This window comes from Physella acuta, unplaced genomic scaffold (genome assembly GCF_028476545.2).
Source record: "Physella acuta isolate Inbredline_101_S28 unplaced genomic scaffold, ASM2847654v3 ptg000824l, whole genome shotgun sequence".
Taxonomy (NCBI): domain Eukaryota; kingdom Metazoa; phylum Mollusca; class Gastropoda; family Physidae; genus Physella; species Physella acuta.
This window is the reverse complement of record NW_026732342.1, coordinates 467,265-483,675: the sequence shown is the minus strand read 5'-3', so window position 1 is coordinate 483,675 and position 16,411 is coordinate 467,265. Positions and strand designations below refer to the sequence as shown.

Sequence of the window (16,411 nt, the reverse complement as noted above, 5' to 3'; positions counted from 1 at the left end):
TCGAATTCACAAATTATGAATTATTGAAAATTAGAAACAACTAAATAGCGGCGTATGTTATGCCGCGGGCCGGCTCGTATTAGTTAAGGCATAAATTAAATCTACAATTTAATTGCAAATACTAAAAAGAACTTTCAGTAGCTAGACTGTCCACATTATCTATTAGTAGATGTAGATCTAGTCTAGCTAGATCTAGTATTAGATAATACTTGTAAATATTGTAAGTAAACTAGGAAACAGAAACGTATGCCAAAGGGAGGTAAATGCTTCTCCCTGCCCTTTTTTTTTTCAATTCACTTTAGGCCTATTACCTTTTTTTATGAATTATTTTTTCAAAAAAAATCGGAACAAACTGAGTCAAAATCGGAATGACGGAACAAATTACTTTTTTAGGTGAAAAAGCGGGATGGTTCTGATTTTGGCGGAACGGTAGGCATGTCTGATTACTGAATAGTTGGTCTATTTTTACTACCAAAAATACATATAGCTTAATTATTCACTCTTTTATGCATATAAACAGTATCCATTACATATGAGAATAATTTAGGAAGTTATGTTCTAATTACGGTTTGTCTTGTTTTCGCGACATCCGGCAATAAGACATAAAATTGTACTTGGGTGCCGAGCAGGTATAGTGAGATAAGATGCCTCGTCAAACTGTCATTTCCTCAAGTATCATTATAAATAAGGAAAGGATTTACAAAATTGTATTCACCTATATATAAAAGTACACTTTAGAAAGTTACGGTCCATGCGGTAGGTGAAGTAGAATTCACTTGTTTCATTGACCTTGGTATATGGAGAGAGAGCGATGCTGGGCCAATGTGATCATGCTGCTGGGTACATTTACACCAAGAACCGACTGCAGTAACACTGAGTACCCACAGCAGTGACACCAAGAACCAACTACAGTAACACTGAGTACCCACAGCAGTGACACCAAGAACCAACTACAGTACCCACAGCAGTGACACCAAGAACCAACTACAGTACCCACAGCAGTGACACCAAGAACCAACTGCAGTAACACTGAGTACCCACAGCAGTGACACCAAGAACCAACTACAGTACCCACAGCAGTGACACCAAGAACCAACTACAGTACCCACAGCAGTGACACCAAGAACCAACTACAGTAACACTGAGTACCCACAGCAGTGACACCAAGAACCAACTACAGTACCCACAGCAGTGACACCAAGAACCAACTACAGTAACACTGAGTACCCACAGCAGTGACACCAAGAACCAACTACAGTACCCACAGCAGTGACACCAAGAACCAACTACAGTAACACTGAGTACCCACAGCAGTGACACCAAGAACCAACTACAGTACCCACAGCAGTGACACCAAGAACCAACTACAGTACCCACAGCAGTGACACCAAGAACCAACTACAGTAACACTGAGTACCCACAGCAGTGACACCAAGAACCAACTACAGTACCCACAGCAGTGACACCAAGAACCAACTGCAGTAACACTGAGTACCCACAGCAGTGACACCAAGAACCAACTACAGTACCCACAGCAGTGACACCAAGAACCAACTACAGTACCCACAGCAGTGACACCAAGAACCAACTACAGTAACACTGAGTACCCACAGCAGTGACACCAAGAACCAACTACAGTACCCACAGCAGTGACACCAAGAACCAACTACAGTAACACTGAGTACCCACAGCAGTGACACCAAGAACCAACTGCAGTAACACTGAGTACCCACAGCAGTGACACCAAGAACCAACTACAGTACCCACAGCAGTGACACCAAGAACCAACTACAGTACCCACAGCAGTGACACCAAGAACCAACTACAGTAACACTGAGTACCCACAGCAGTGACACCAAGAACCAACTACAGTAACACTGAGTACCCACAGCAGTGACACCAAGAACCAACTACAGTACCCACAGCAGTGACACCAAGAACCAACTACAGTACCCACAGCAGTGACACCAAGAACCAACTGCAGTAACACTGAGTACCCACAGCAGTGACACCAAGAACCAACTACAGTACCCACAGCAGTGACACCAAGAACCAACTACAGTACCCACAGCAGTGACACCAAGAACCAACTACAGTACCCACAGCAGTGACACCAAGAACCAACTACAGTAACACTGAGTACCCACAGCAGTGACACCAAGAACCAACTACAGTAACACTGAGTACCCACAGCAGTGACACCAAGAACCAACTACAGTACCCACAGCAGTGACACCAAGAACCGACTGCAGTACCCACAGCAGTGACACCAAGAACCAACTACAGTAACACTGAGTACCCACAGCAGTGACACCAAGAACCAACTACAGTACCCACAGCAGTGACACCAAGAACCAACTACAGTACCCACAGCAGTGACACCAAGAACCAACTACAGTAACACTGAGTACCCACAGCAGTGACACCAAGAACCAACTACAGTACCCACAGCAGTGACACCAAGAACCAACTACAGTAACACTGAGTACCCACAGCAGTGACACCAAGAACCAACTACAGTACCCACAGCAGTGACACCAAGAACCAACTACAGTACCCACAGCAGCGACACCAAGAACCAACTACAGTAACACTGAGTACCCACAGCAGTGACACCAAGAACCAACTACAGTAACACTGAGTACCCACAGCAGTGACACCAAGAACCAACTACAGTACCCACAGCAGTGACACCAAGAACCAACTACAGTAACACTGAGTACCCACAGCAGTGACACCAAGAACCAACTACAGTACCCACAGCAGTGACACCAAGAACCAACTACAGTAACACTGAGTACACACAGCAGTGACACCAAGAACCAACTACAGTACCCACAGCAGTGACACCAAGAACCAACTACAGTAACACTGAGTACACACAGCAGTGACACCAAGAACCAACTACAGTACCCACAGCAGTGACACCAAGAACCAACTACAGTACCCACAGCAGTGACACCAAGAACCAACTACAGTACCCACAGCAGTGACACCAAGAACCAACTACAGTACCCACAGCAGTGACACCAAGAACCAACTACAGTAACACTGAGTACCCACAGCAGTGACACCAAGAACCAACTACAGTAACACTGAGTACCCACAGCAGTGACAACAAGAACCAACTACAGTAACACTGAGTACCCACAGCAGTGACACCAAGAACCAACTACAGTAACACTGAGTACCCACAGCAGTGACAACAAGAACCAACTACAGTAACACTGAGTACCCACAGCAGTGACACCAAGAACCAACTACAGTACCCACAGCAGTGACACCAAGAACCAACTACAGTAACACTGAGTACCCACAGCAGTGACACCAAGAACCAACTACAGTACCCACAGCAGTGACACCAAGAACCAACTACAGTAACACTGAGTACCCACAGCAGCGACACCAAGAACCAACTACAGTACACACAGCAGTGACACCAAGAACCAACTACAGTACCCACAGCAGTGACACCAAGAACCGACTACAGTAACACTGAGTACCCACAGCAGTGACACCAAGAACCAACTACAGTAACACTGAGTACCCACAGCAGTGACACCAAGAACCAACTACAGTAACACTGAGTACCCACAGCAGTGACACCAAGAACCAACTACAGTACCCACAGCAGCGACACCAAGAACCGACTGCAGTAACACTGAGTACCCACAGCAGTGACACCAAGAACCAACTACAGTAACACTGAGTACCCACAGCAGTGACACCAAGAACCAACTACAGTACCCACAGCAGTGACACCAAGAACCAACTACAGTAACACTGAGTACCCACAGCAGTGACACCAAGAACCAACTACAGTACCCACAGCAGCGACACCAAGAACCAACTACAGTACACACAGCAGTGACACCAAGAACCAACTACAGTACCCACAGCAGTGACACCAAGAACCAACTACAGTAACACTGAGTACCCACAGCAGCGACACCAAGAACCAACTACAGTAACACTGAGTACCCACAGCAGTGACACCAAGAACCAACTACAGTACCCACAGCAGTGACACCAAGAACCAACTACAGTAACACTGAGTACCCACAGCAGTGACACCAAGAACCAACTACAGTACCCACAGCAGCGACACCAAGAACCGACTGCAGTAACACTGAGTACCCACAGCTTCAACTTAGCACACATGGCTCCAACACTCAGTACCTGCTGTTTCAGCACAGAGTACCCATAGCAGTAGCAATATGTAGCTACATCTCTGTTATTAGTAATCTATAGCTGTGTCATTTGAGTACAATAGCAGTAGCATGTAGTACCAAAATGAGAAATATTGAGTGCCATCGACAATAGTAGTGAGTACCTATACCAGTGGCACTAAGTACCCACAGCAGCTGAGCATGGAAGATTATACAACAGCTCAACACTGTCATTATTTGACAGTATTTGTTCACGTGCTTTGTGTGTATAGTAAATATAGGTCAAATGACACTGAGAAATATGAGAAATATGTGTCTTTACAAGTTGACCTTAAATTAGAGTTCACAAAAAAGGCGTATCCAGGGAAAATGAAGGAAGTCCTTTTATATGTGGTGTGTTACTGTATTGTAGTAGTAGAACCACCATAGCCATGCTTCAAAATACCCATTCATAAAAGTTAGACAGTGAGCAGGTGCAACAGAGTTATATAACTCAATGCCTGAGCTATTAAACTATAGTTTTCATGAATTTTACAAGTAAGTCTATCTCCTTGTGTGTCCATATGTTTATTTTGTGATATTCTATTGTTTGTGCATGGATATTTAGAGAAACACGTGTCAGTAAAAAATGTTGTGATATTCTATTGTTTGTGCATGGATATTTAGAGAAACACATGTCAGTAAAAAAATGTTGTGATATTCTATTGTGTGCATGGATATTTAGAGAAACACGTCAGTAAAAAATGTTGTGATATTCTATTGTTTGTGCATGGATATTTAGAGAAACACATGTCAGTAAAAAATGTTGTGATATTCTATGTTTGTGCATGGATATTTAGAGAAACACATGTCAGTAAAAAATAGTAAATGACCAGGACAAAATATTTTTTTAATTAGTGTTTGGTCCATTAATGCTGGATGTCGCTATTCACGACATACCCTAATTAGCAACAAATATAAGTCCAAATTTAAAAACAACATTAAACCTCAAATTCAGCGTCAGTATGAAGGGAGAAAATCAGCACAAATAATTTTTTACACGCTTGGAACATAATTCAGGCATTAAGGGGTTAAAGTTTAGTCTAGTCCTCATAGTCACTTTTTGCAAGGGTTTCAATATTAATTTGAGGTTGTGATAGAGGCAGAGAGGAATGGTAGCTTAGGGTGTGTTAAAACACCTGTAGATAAAATAGGCTATAGCTAGACTAACGCGCAAGCGAAATAAAGGGTAGAGAAACCAGGCTCGGGAGATGTACGTTTCTTTTAAAGAGCTACAACATTTTAGATCACTTTTTTACATGTTTTTGTAAAATATTTAACTGAAAATAGCAGAAAATTGGGACTAAAAAATGGGCATTTTGAAAAAAACTGAAATCTGCCGAAATTCTGAATCTTGATCTTACACCCTCAGACGTAATCGTCCAATCGAAAAACGTATTCAATTGTCCGTTTGACCTAATATCTCAGAGGCTAAGCCTAATACATGAATTTAATTGGAATGCGCACTCGGGCTGTTTCCATAGAGGTCATATCCGTGGGGTTTTTTTTCAAATTTTTAAAACTCTATGAAAAAAACGGCAATAGTCTGAAAAAACTGAATATCTGCGGAAAATAGGAGATAACGAAATTAGTGGAGGAAAATGGCAACTGAAACTGAAAAATGGGATTTCTGTAAAACATGGGAAAAGTCACATTCATGATCTAATATAAATGTCAAGTTTTGTTTTTTGCCATTATAATAAATTAAATCTCATTTAAACACACCAAAAATCTTAATTTTCATTTCAAACTTGCAGTTACCATAATAAAAACCATTCTTGCTTTCTTTGTGCAAGATTTACCTCTTCCTATCTTTCTTAGAGATATAACTATTTTTTTTATCCACATCAACTTTAGCATCTTTAACCCTTTGTTTCTTGTTGCGGTGGCGGACTTGGAATACAGGACTGAGGGTTGGAGCTATCTGTTGCCTGACTCCCAATGTAGAAAGTAAAACTGAAAAGATTGATTCATGTTGTTAGTAGTGGCTGAGTTCATTGTGGGAGGGTTCAACAACTTCAGTTGACTTATTTAAATGAATAATGACTAATTTGGTCTAATAAACAGATTTTTATTCCTCAATGTCAGTTTTAATGTGACAAACTGATTCAAAACTATAGGCCTAATTGGCTTAATGAAAGTGTTAACAGAATGTCAATTTTGTTTTTTATGTCACCAACCCAAGCGCCTCTTCTGTTCATCCTTTAGTCCTAATAATGACAAGCTTCCCTTTTAACTGGCCTTTATGAGCAGTCTGAGTTTAAATGTTGGGAGCTTAATGAGCAGTCTGAGTTTAAATGTTGGGAGCTTAATGAGCAGTCTGAGTTTAAATGTTGGGAGCTTAATGAGCAGTCTGAGTTTAAATGTTGGGAGCTTAATGAGCAGTCCTAGTAGATCTAGATTGTAGATCTAATCCTAGTGTTTTCCTAATGTTTTTTTTGTTTCGGTTGTGTTTATAAGAAAATATCATCATGCTCAACCGGAAGTGAACGTGAAGCGGAAAATAAAATACGCTCAAATGGAGTTTTACCAACTATAACAAGAGTAGAATCTATATAAAAAATAATAGCTCTAGACCTAGGCCGTTCGATTCACAGCTTCCGGGTTTGTTTGTCCTGATACCTATTTTTTTTAAGATCGCGTGCTACCTAGGGTAAAGATTTAGCGTAACAAGTCAGGAACCACGCAAATGCTGCATAAACAAATTATTACATTTTTTAATTATAACAGAGTAGAGCCGAATGGATACAAAGCTAAGACTAATTTTAAAACAGCTTAATTTTTTTTTTGTCTACACAAAAAGCACACATTATTTTTACACTCTCTTAAAAGATAAAGCTAATGTTGTTTAATGTAGTATGGTAAAGTAATTTAAGTATTCAATTTCAACTTGAAATCGATCTATCTTGATAAAATCTGTCACGAAAAAAAAAAAAAAAAGCTCTCCATCCTGTACTTAATACCAATTGTAATTTAAACAGACGAAAATGATGTTCTCGCAAAAAATTTTTTTAACTAGATCTATGTCTAGCTTAAAAAAAATAAATAAATAATGCCCGTTAACAGATTATTTAGCGCCCAAAAAAAAGTCAGTTGAACGAGCATTGTTTAAAATACGCAGCAATGACAAAGGCTAACGGCAGATCAATAAGTCTAAAAATCTCCTGTAATTGGGCCTAGCTCTGAAAAAAGGCCACTGAACGAGCATCACAAATTATTTAGACAAATAGGCCACGCAGTGTTGATGAGGTTAACCACCGGTCACGAATTTAAGTCAATGCAGCTACGGTCGGCCCACAGTGAAGAAAAAAATCAATATACAAAAAAAATTACTAATACAATAATAATGTCCATAATTTTACTTTTTCTGCACATGCTACAAATTAATTATAATTAAAATACTAGACTTAACAGTTCATTCCGAAAAAAAACAAAAACTCGTTTCTGTCAGGCAACTAGCGTAACAATGACGTAAAGTTACTAAAAATAGCAGAGAAAAATTGTTGCATGGTTACTCATGGGGGAATTGGATTTTGGGATAAGATAATCAATAATACTGTAAACATACATGGTAAATATGTCAATTATATATTTATTTAGGGTTAGTCGGACCGTTTTCCCTGTTAGACGGTCACTTTTGGCGGCGGTTCAGTTTTTGCGGAAAGTGCTCCACTAGAAATCCTCTCATTATTTACAACCACAATTCTCTCGATTTTTTTTCTGGCATTTTATCCATTTTATTAGCATCTTGCATTAAAATAATGATAAGAATTTGCGAGATTAACAGTTTTTCATTTGTCGTGGATAGGACCCTTAAAATAAACGTAAAAACCGCCGGAAAACAATGCATGACGTTTCAGGGTCAGAGGTCAATCCTGCCATCTAAGCAACGAGCCGGACTAATAATTAAACCTATTATAGGCCTATAGGTAATCTATCGTTTTAGGTACGTAAAATCGGCCGCGACTTGTAATGTGAAAAACAGGTGACTCCTTAAATTTTAATAATTATTTCACATTTTGAGGAGATTTATGTTTTTTAAAATACAAAAATGTTTCCATGTTTCATTGATGTACGTGTTTTTAAACAATTGAATTAAAACTTTTCAGTAATAAATGGAGACTAGCGATGTTTCCAACAGATGCAACCATGCTCATTTACTATAGCAGCCATCTTGTTTAAGTTTTTTTTCTAAACTTATAGCGCGAGATTCAGGGGGAAGCCACTCTATTTTACAAATGGCTGCTGTTTATATAGCAAATCTTGCTCGCAAACACTGCAATATATTTATATATTTAGCCATTGATTTAGGTTTATTATTCATTTATCTACAATATTTGAAACAAACATATCACAATATATTTCTATTAAAGCCTTGACAATGAGGTAACTTTTTCGTACATTACTAGATCTAGCCGCGGACGATTTTACGTACTTATCAAAACTTAAAACGATAGATTAGAGTCACTTCGTTAGATGACGTTAGAAATAAGATTCAGATCTAGATTCTAGTAATCTAGGGTAAAATCACGATATAGCCTCGGTTATTCCGGAACTGTACTGCAGTAAAACAGTAAAACCATGGCGTAGTCTGTCGAGCCGTTCCAGTAACCACCGGAAATACTGTAAACCATCATTTATTTGCCGCCATATTATTTTTAATACATAAAGTTTTAAAATGTGCAAGGATTGATTTTAGTTGCATTTTAAATACTTTTTTGCTAATTATTTTGTATTTCTAATTATTTTAAGTGTATGTGCTAATAATGGCTGCTACTAAACGTTATTCTAGTTCTTCTTACTACTTTTAACTTTGGTAAATCTAATCGTCTTATTTTACTAACAGAACTAGAGCTGGTTGTCGCAAATCTTCTGCAGGTTTTTTCTGTGTTGCTTTAAAAAAAACATCAATTACTACACTCGACTTTATTAACATTATTTAGATTTACTAATTGTTGCTAATTTTTTGTCAGTTAAACATTAAATTAAGTTAAAACATTAATTTAATGCACTTGACTTTATTTTTCTTTCAACTGTCAAATAAACTAGATCTAGATCTAGATCTAGTACTACTACTACTAGATAACTAGATCTAGAGTAAAGTTCCACGCGCGGTCACACATAGCGGAAAATTCCAAATTCCCGATTTTCATCGGCCGCTATTTTATAACCGTTTCACACAGAAACAAACCCAAAGTACTATATTATTCCTCTGCCTTTCTACTCTTAATATGTATCAATCATTTTATATTCCTACGTATTGAATTTGAGATATTCATGTTTTAATGACGTGCTACTTGCGATATTTTTTTCCCCTCTTTTTTTTTCCCTGCGGCCATCTGAACCGGCTGCGTAACGATCGTGTTTTATACGTTTTAATCCTAGTTTAATAAATAAAATTAATATTTTACACTTTTAAACGTGTTGTTGATTGTATAATTAATTAATAGATTTCAAAACCAAATTAAAAACATGTTAATTAAATTAATTAACGACATTAAAAGTTGACCCAGTGATGACTCAAGGGACGCAACTATAATAATCATAACAAAGGGACGTAACAACCACTGACAAGACATAACGTAACATTTGCTTAGATATGCTTGTATGTAGAGACACAAACTAGATTTAGAAGAAGTAGATGCTCGAAATAATTTAAAATAGCAGAAAAAAATAGAAATTATACAGATTCTAGGCTTAGCTTGAAATGTAGAGCATCTAGAACTAGACTAGTCTAGCTCAAGTCGTTGGTTACGCAGCGCGGTGAAACCACCCAAATCGACACCCAAGCTGCGGCCACCCCTATTCACCTATCAGGTTGCTTTATTAGCCTTATCTATCGTATGTATAGTGTCCCGCACATATTGTAGAAGCTATTTATAGTTAACCTAGTTATAAAAAGCTTTGATAGGTTGGTTTATTCATCTCATCCGGGACCTAGTGTTTTTCATACGGGGAACTAGAATCGCCTACGACGTCATACCTCGAAACTTTAAAATTTAAAAACTCGACTTCCAGAAGGAGAAAAACAAAAGAATTTGACCTGGATATATTTAGAAATGGACAGGTTTACAGCAGATATCGGTAGTTTCGTATAAAACATCAAAACAAATATTGTACGAAGCGATAAACAGGCGATGGCCGCTCCGGTGTTTTAACCGCGCGTGGAACATTACTTAGACTAGTAACGAATGTTGTTACCGAAACTCAACGAACATTACTCTAATAATTTCCGGTAATCTATCGTTTTAGCGTAATCAATTCGGTCGTCACTAGTAATGTAGGGATAAGGTAACTAATAAATATGGCTTAAATATGAATATATTTTTGCATATTCTACTAAAATACTAAAGATAATTGAATATTAAACCACATTTAAGGGTTAAATCAATAAAAATGTCATGAAATTAAGGTTTAACAACGATGTTCCAGATACTAAATTTGCTATTAAAAACAGCGGCCATCTTAAGAAAATATTATTTTGAGTCATTTCCCTTTCATTTCTATTTGTATGGAAATGTATTTATGTTTGCTATTAAATACGTTTGTCTTGTGTTTAAATACAAAGCATGCGTTTTTTTTTTAAATTCTGCCCTTTAAACAATTTAATTGCCTGACAATAAACATCAGTTCTACAATTATTATTATGATATGCAATTTTTATGCATAAGAAACTCCCTATTTTTATAGAGCTACCACTACATATCTAATGTTTATTTAAATATTAGTTTGAGTTAATTGTTATTGCTTGTGTCATTGTTTGTTTGCTATTTTCATTTCATATTTTCATGCTTTTTTCCTTTAATTAGTTATTAAATCATAAATGTTTACCTATCTTCACCTTAACCCCCCCCCCCCCCCCCCACTTTCGCCGTCACGAAATAGTCGTAATGTCGAAAATTACCTTTTTGCCCTGCCTGTTAAAAAGTCAAGCCATAATTCAAATGAAAAAGAATTTTTTCAGCGTTTTTGTATTAGGCGAAATACTTAACGTTTCATGTTTCTTACCCCTCCCCTTTCCCGCGTAAAACGTCGTCTCAAAATCAGTTACTCCATCCCTTAAGTGCGTGATGTCATTTATGATAAATGTCAAGTCCTAACCTCCAATACACATTTTGAACAACCTTTGTTGTCAAAATGTTGATACCAAATACCCAAAATGAGTTATATGGGGTTGTCCATAAACGATGTCACATATGCTATTCTAACGTGACGTCAAGTTACGCAGGACTGCAATTTATGACCTATAATGAAGGGGTGATCGGGGGGGGGGGGGAATGAGTGACGTCTATTATGGAAGACTTCTATAAAGCTGTGCTCAATGAAAATGAGGAACATAAAGTGTTCGTTTTCATGCATGCCTTTGCTCATAACAAATGATCATAACTATTGCAAGCCTGTTGTCCTAAGCGGTGTTAAAGTTAAACAACCTCAGCACATCATCCCCGCCAAAAAGGGCCTGCCACTAAATGCCTACCGACGAAAATAGGCCGCACTACATTGACTCCAAATGTAATAACTTCTGACAATAAGGCTCAAACCAACTAGCTCCTGGCAATGATATTCGACAAGAATCCGACAATTATTGGCTTACAGGTAAAATTGGACAAAACAGCAAGTTTCGCGACATGGGGCATAACAAAAGATCAACCCTTAATTCGAAAGCAGCTAATGTAAAAAGCCAGAGCTCTGTATAGGCTTGAGTTTAATATAGAAATAGTGTTAGCAGTGGACGGTGCATTAGGAATACGGCAGTCGGCTAAACACCCGAGTCCGACGATGTCTGAACATCAAGTTTGTCTTTTATGAAGTGGCGAGCACCTTTAAGAGCTGAGCTTGGGGAGGGGGTCCCTGTTGACACCACCACTATCGCCGCTTATGTCCACATATCAATCTCAAGTTTTACGCGGAGCTTAAAATGGACGAAGTTTATAGGTGGGACCGGGAGCCTAAATGCATTTACGGAAGCCGCTGTGTCACGGGCATTTTACAGCCGAACGTCTCAGGGCAGCAGGTTGCAGAAATTAAAAGCACGTGAATTTGTATAATAGAGGGAGCACCACATGCCACTGTAATAAATTAAACACCAATATAATTTACCGAACTAAAGTCATTTAGATCTATTCGTCAGGCTAAAAGTCGCTAAAGTCTCAACTCCATAGTGCCTGTTTTGATTTTTTTTTAATTACGCGGTATCTCTTTCTTTAACATTAGCCTAATGACGTCACGCGCGCCGAGAACTTGGTGACGTTGTGCTAAGTGGGGGATGAAACGGCGGGGTTGAGAAAAATGACGTTTTTCTTTTTTTAACAGACGAATAAGTGATAGATTCTAATTCTCCTACGAACTATAGGTTGATCTAGTTTTTTTTTCTAGAGGGAGATATCACCATATATTGAGTGTTTTTTGTTTTTTTAATAATTAATGGTGGGGAGGGGTAAAAAACGACTGTTGAACAAATAAAAAACCATGTGGTATTCAAATGTAACTAATTAAAATTTAAAACTATTTTTATAAACACAATAATCTTAATTCAGGCAAAATAAACAACTAGGCTTAAATGGATCACCCATAAACAGTGCCTGCGCCAGATTATTTAGCGCCCTAGGCAAAACTTATTAAAAGCGCCCCCCCCCCCCCGCAATTTTTTTCATGCCCCGTATTATCAGAGGCGTAGCGACCCTTCCAGCGCCCGGGGACAAGCTTACGATTTGCACCCCCCACCCTCAAACTTTCAATTTGTTTTTCCAACCCATTTTGCCCCCCCCCCCCCCCTACGAACAGCGCCCTAGGCGCTAGCCTAGTTCGCCTTATAGGTAGCGCCGACCCTGTCCATAAATGACATCATACTTTTCCCGACGAATTCCCTTTCCCCAAATCGTCACTAAAAGCGAGATGATGATTTAATATCATATCGCAGTTCTACTATACCCGAACGCGTAATCACAATTTCTAACGAAAACGAATATATTGTTCATCATTTTAAAAAAAAAAAATTTTTACCCGTCCCATATTTTGAGTCCAACGTCATTTATGAAGAATATGGACGACCTAATAATTGACAAGTTCATCAGTACAAAAGGGTTTAATAAATGATGGACCTCCCAAAAATTTTTGAGATCTTGGTTGTACATACATACATACATACATACATAGTAGGTTGTCTTATTACAATTTTTTAATTAAAATTTTCTGTCACTTATCATATATCATTACAAACCATATCACTTACTGGTTAATTTGAGACCAAATTTAATGGTCTAGCTTAATTAGGGGCCGAGAAAACAAACAAAAACAAAATGACCTATTAACATCTTAAAATGCGAAACTCTTTTTCGCCATCAAAAGATATCAAAAAGTTACGTTGGTTTGTGTTTTCCATTCGTAGCATGATGTCATAGCAATTACGACAACATTGGGTATTTTAGTTACCAAAAAAACCAAAACATTTTGTTAGAAATAAAACTTTATATTCATTATGTTTATTAAGGAAATATCAGACATATTTATTATAAATTCTATGTACAATGTACAATTTAAGACATTAGGCATTCCATGATGAATTGAACAATCAATACCCATGAAGATGACAATAAAATTAATATCCAAAACTAAAAATAGATCTGACAGAAATCTAGATCTAGTCCTTCTAACTGTAACGACAATACAGTATTATTAGGTAAGATGATAAATGAACTTTTTTTTAACTTTAAAATTAAATACTCTATAATTAACCATTAATGTCCCATTCATTCTACCAAAACTCCACCCATGACGGCCCAATGTAAGGAGCATAACTCTGTATGATCAAGTGAATAGTTTCACAAAATATTTGTTTTTGTCTAAATGAAATTGAAAATTAAGATAAAAACTACTGCTTAATGTTGGGAATAAACCTGGCTTTCCAACAGTATTAAATAGAATATATTATATTCGGTAAAAGTACAGTATAAAAATAAAAAATGTCGGAGAAAATTCAAAACAGGTCATTTTCGGTAGTCAACTTTATTTATTTTTGTCTAAACAACTATTCATCGAATTTAACAGCTAAATATCAATTTGGTTATGTTTAACATATATAAATCATAAAATACATGCCTAGATACGTTTAGAGGCATTAATTTTTTTAATTTTTAATATTAAATCTACTAAAAATACGACAGATGAGTCGAAAATTTCGAGATAGAAAGAAACTATTATTTTTTATCTTTCAAAAGCGCCATTGAAATTAGAAGACCGGAAAAGGATGCTGAAACCATCCGACTTTCTGTTTAGTTAAAAATTAGGATTTGTAGGCCAAATTTTAATGAAACAAATTTAATTTTTCTATGCGTATTGTAAGCGGGCGGCAGCGGGCGTTACGGGACATTAACGGTGTCGGGCGGCAGCGGGCGTTACGGGACATTAATGGTTAATATTCTCTTCTGTAGTAGCATTAGGTTAGGCGAAGTTTTCTTTTTTTTTTTTTTTTTTTTTTTACCAGCTATGCGTAGTAAATCTACAGTCCTGTAAGCTTGCGTGAACTTAAAATGACCCTAAGTTGATTTACAATTTGCTTGGTTTATGAGGGGAGGGGTGGGATTGCCCACCGACGATCTCTAACAGCAATAGTTAATGCTGTGACGTATGTATGGTAGGCCTGCTGAACTCACGGTGAACCCTCGACCGTGTCAACATTTTTCTCCCGCAGACAAGAAAATGTAAGCAGTCGATCTCGCGAGCGATGCGAGCGACGATGTTTGGAAAATTTTGAATAATTATTTTATAAAATATTATTTCGTTCAAAAAAAAATTTTTTGAAAAAGAAAGAAAATAAAACCGCTCGTGGCATTTCCCATGTGAAACAATAAAATAAAGCACAACTGATTTACGTCGGATTCGAACTCGGAGATTCTAGGTCACCTACCGCACCGTTCTGTTTACTCTGCCACACACCACGATGTATTGGAAAATAAAATATTAGACATTTTGTATCAAAATATTGCTAAAACTAAAAGGAAATAATTACTACTTCATTTATTGATATCATTCTACGTAGTAACTGAGTAACTGCGTAAATTTTACACACAATTCCTATATTTTTAACTAACACAACAGCATTAACGAGGTTGACCAAGTCTAAAAATAAAAAAAAAATTGCCAGTAGGCCTAATTAGATCTAGCACAAAAAGGCTCGGAATGAGCATTGTTTAAAATACAATACTAAGGCCTAATTAAAAACTACATATAATTTCATATAAATTATACAGTCGGGTAGGCCACGAAGTATTAATATTAACAAGGTTAATGACCGGTCACGAATTATGTTCAATGAAACTAACAGTGCAGTCGGCCTACTTGGCTTGCAGTGAAGAAAAAAAATCAATATACTTATAAAATTACTAATACTTTAATACAATAATAATGCCCACAATTTCTGCACATGCTAAAACTGAATTATAATTAAAATACTAGACTTAACAGTGCATTCCGCAAAAAACAAAAATTAGTTGTTTCTATCTGACAACTAGCGTAACAATGGCGTAACGTTGCTAAAAATAGCAGCGGCATGGTATTTCTATGGGGAATTGGATTTTGGAAGAAGGGAAGCAGCATCATTGTAATTAATCATGGTAAATATCTCAAATATATATTTATCTAGGTGCTGTCGAGCGCTGATACCCGGTGGTCGGTCGTTTTTCGTTACAGTTCAGTTCCTAATGAGAGTGCTCCATAAGAGATGCTTGTATTAATTATTACTACATATCTCGCAAATGTTTCTGGCATTTAAGCCATAGTATCCATTTCCTTAGCATTTCGCATTAAAATAGTGATGAGATATTGCTAGATTAGCAGTTTTTTCATTTTTTGTATATAGGACCCCCCAAAAACACTTAAAATGCGAAAACTAAAAGAGCATGACGTTTCAGGGTCAGGTTCTGACTTCCGGTTTTGGTAAGGAGATCGACTAATACATAGCCTTCATTGCAATTGAAATTAAAGATAAGAAGACGGCCCTCTGTACTACTTACATTAAACAAGACAGCTATGCATATTAAACAACAAAGTCAACACAATATACGTACGAATAGACATTTTTATCAAGGGAAACTACTCTAAATTTTATTTGGAAAGATGGCCGCTGTTTTTATCTACTAACATTTTTATCTCAAACACCTTGTTTAAAGTTAGTTTCATGGTATTTTAATTTTTTTTGGTCACTG

The 16,411-nt window shown here is 37.3% G+C and overlaps 1 protein-coding gene across 2 annotated transcripts in view; it reads right to left on the bottom strand.

The window, feature by feature from the left end:
* The window catches only part of LOC131951732 (large ribosomal subunit protein uL1m), a 28,981-nt gene that overhangs the window by 12,211 nt on the left and 359 nt on the right, over positions 1-16,411 (bottom strand). For both annotated transcript variants that reach the window (XM_059314105.1, XM_059314106.1), the window contains exon 2: positions 6,011-6,164. In XM_059314105.1, the coding sequence (XP_059170088.1) occupies positions 6,011-6,164 (154 nt within the window). The remainder of the gene's footprint in view (positions 1-6,010; positions 6,165-16,411) is intronic.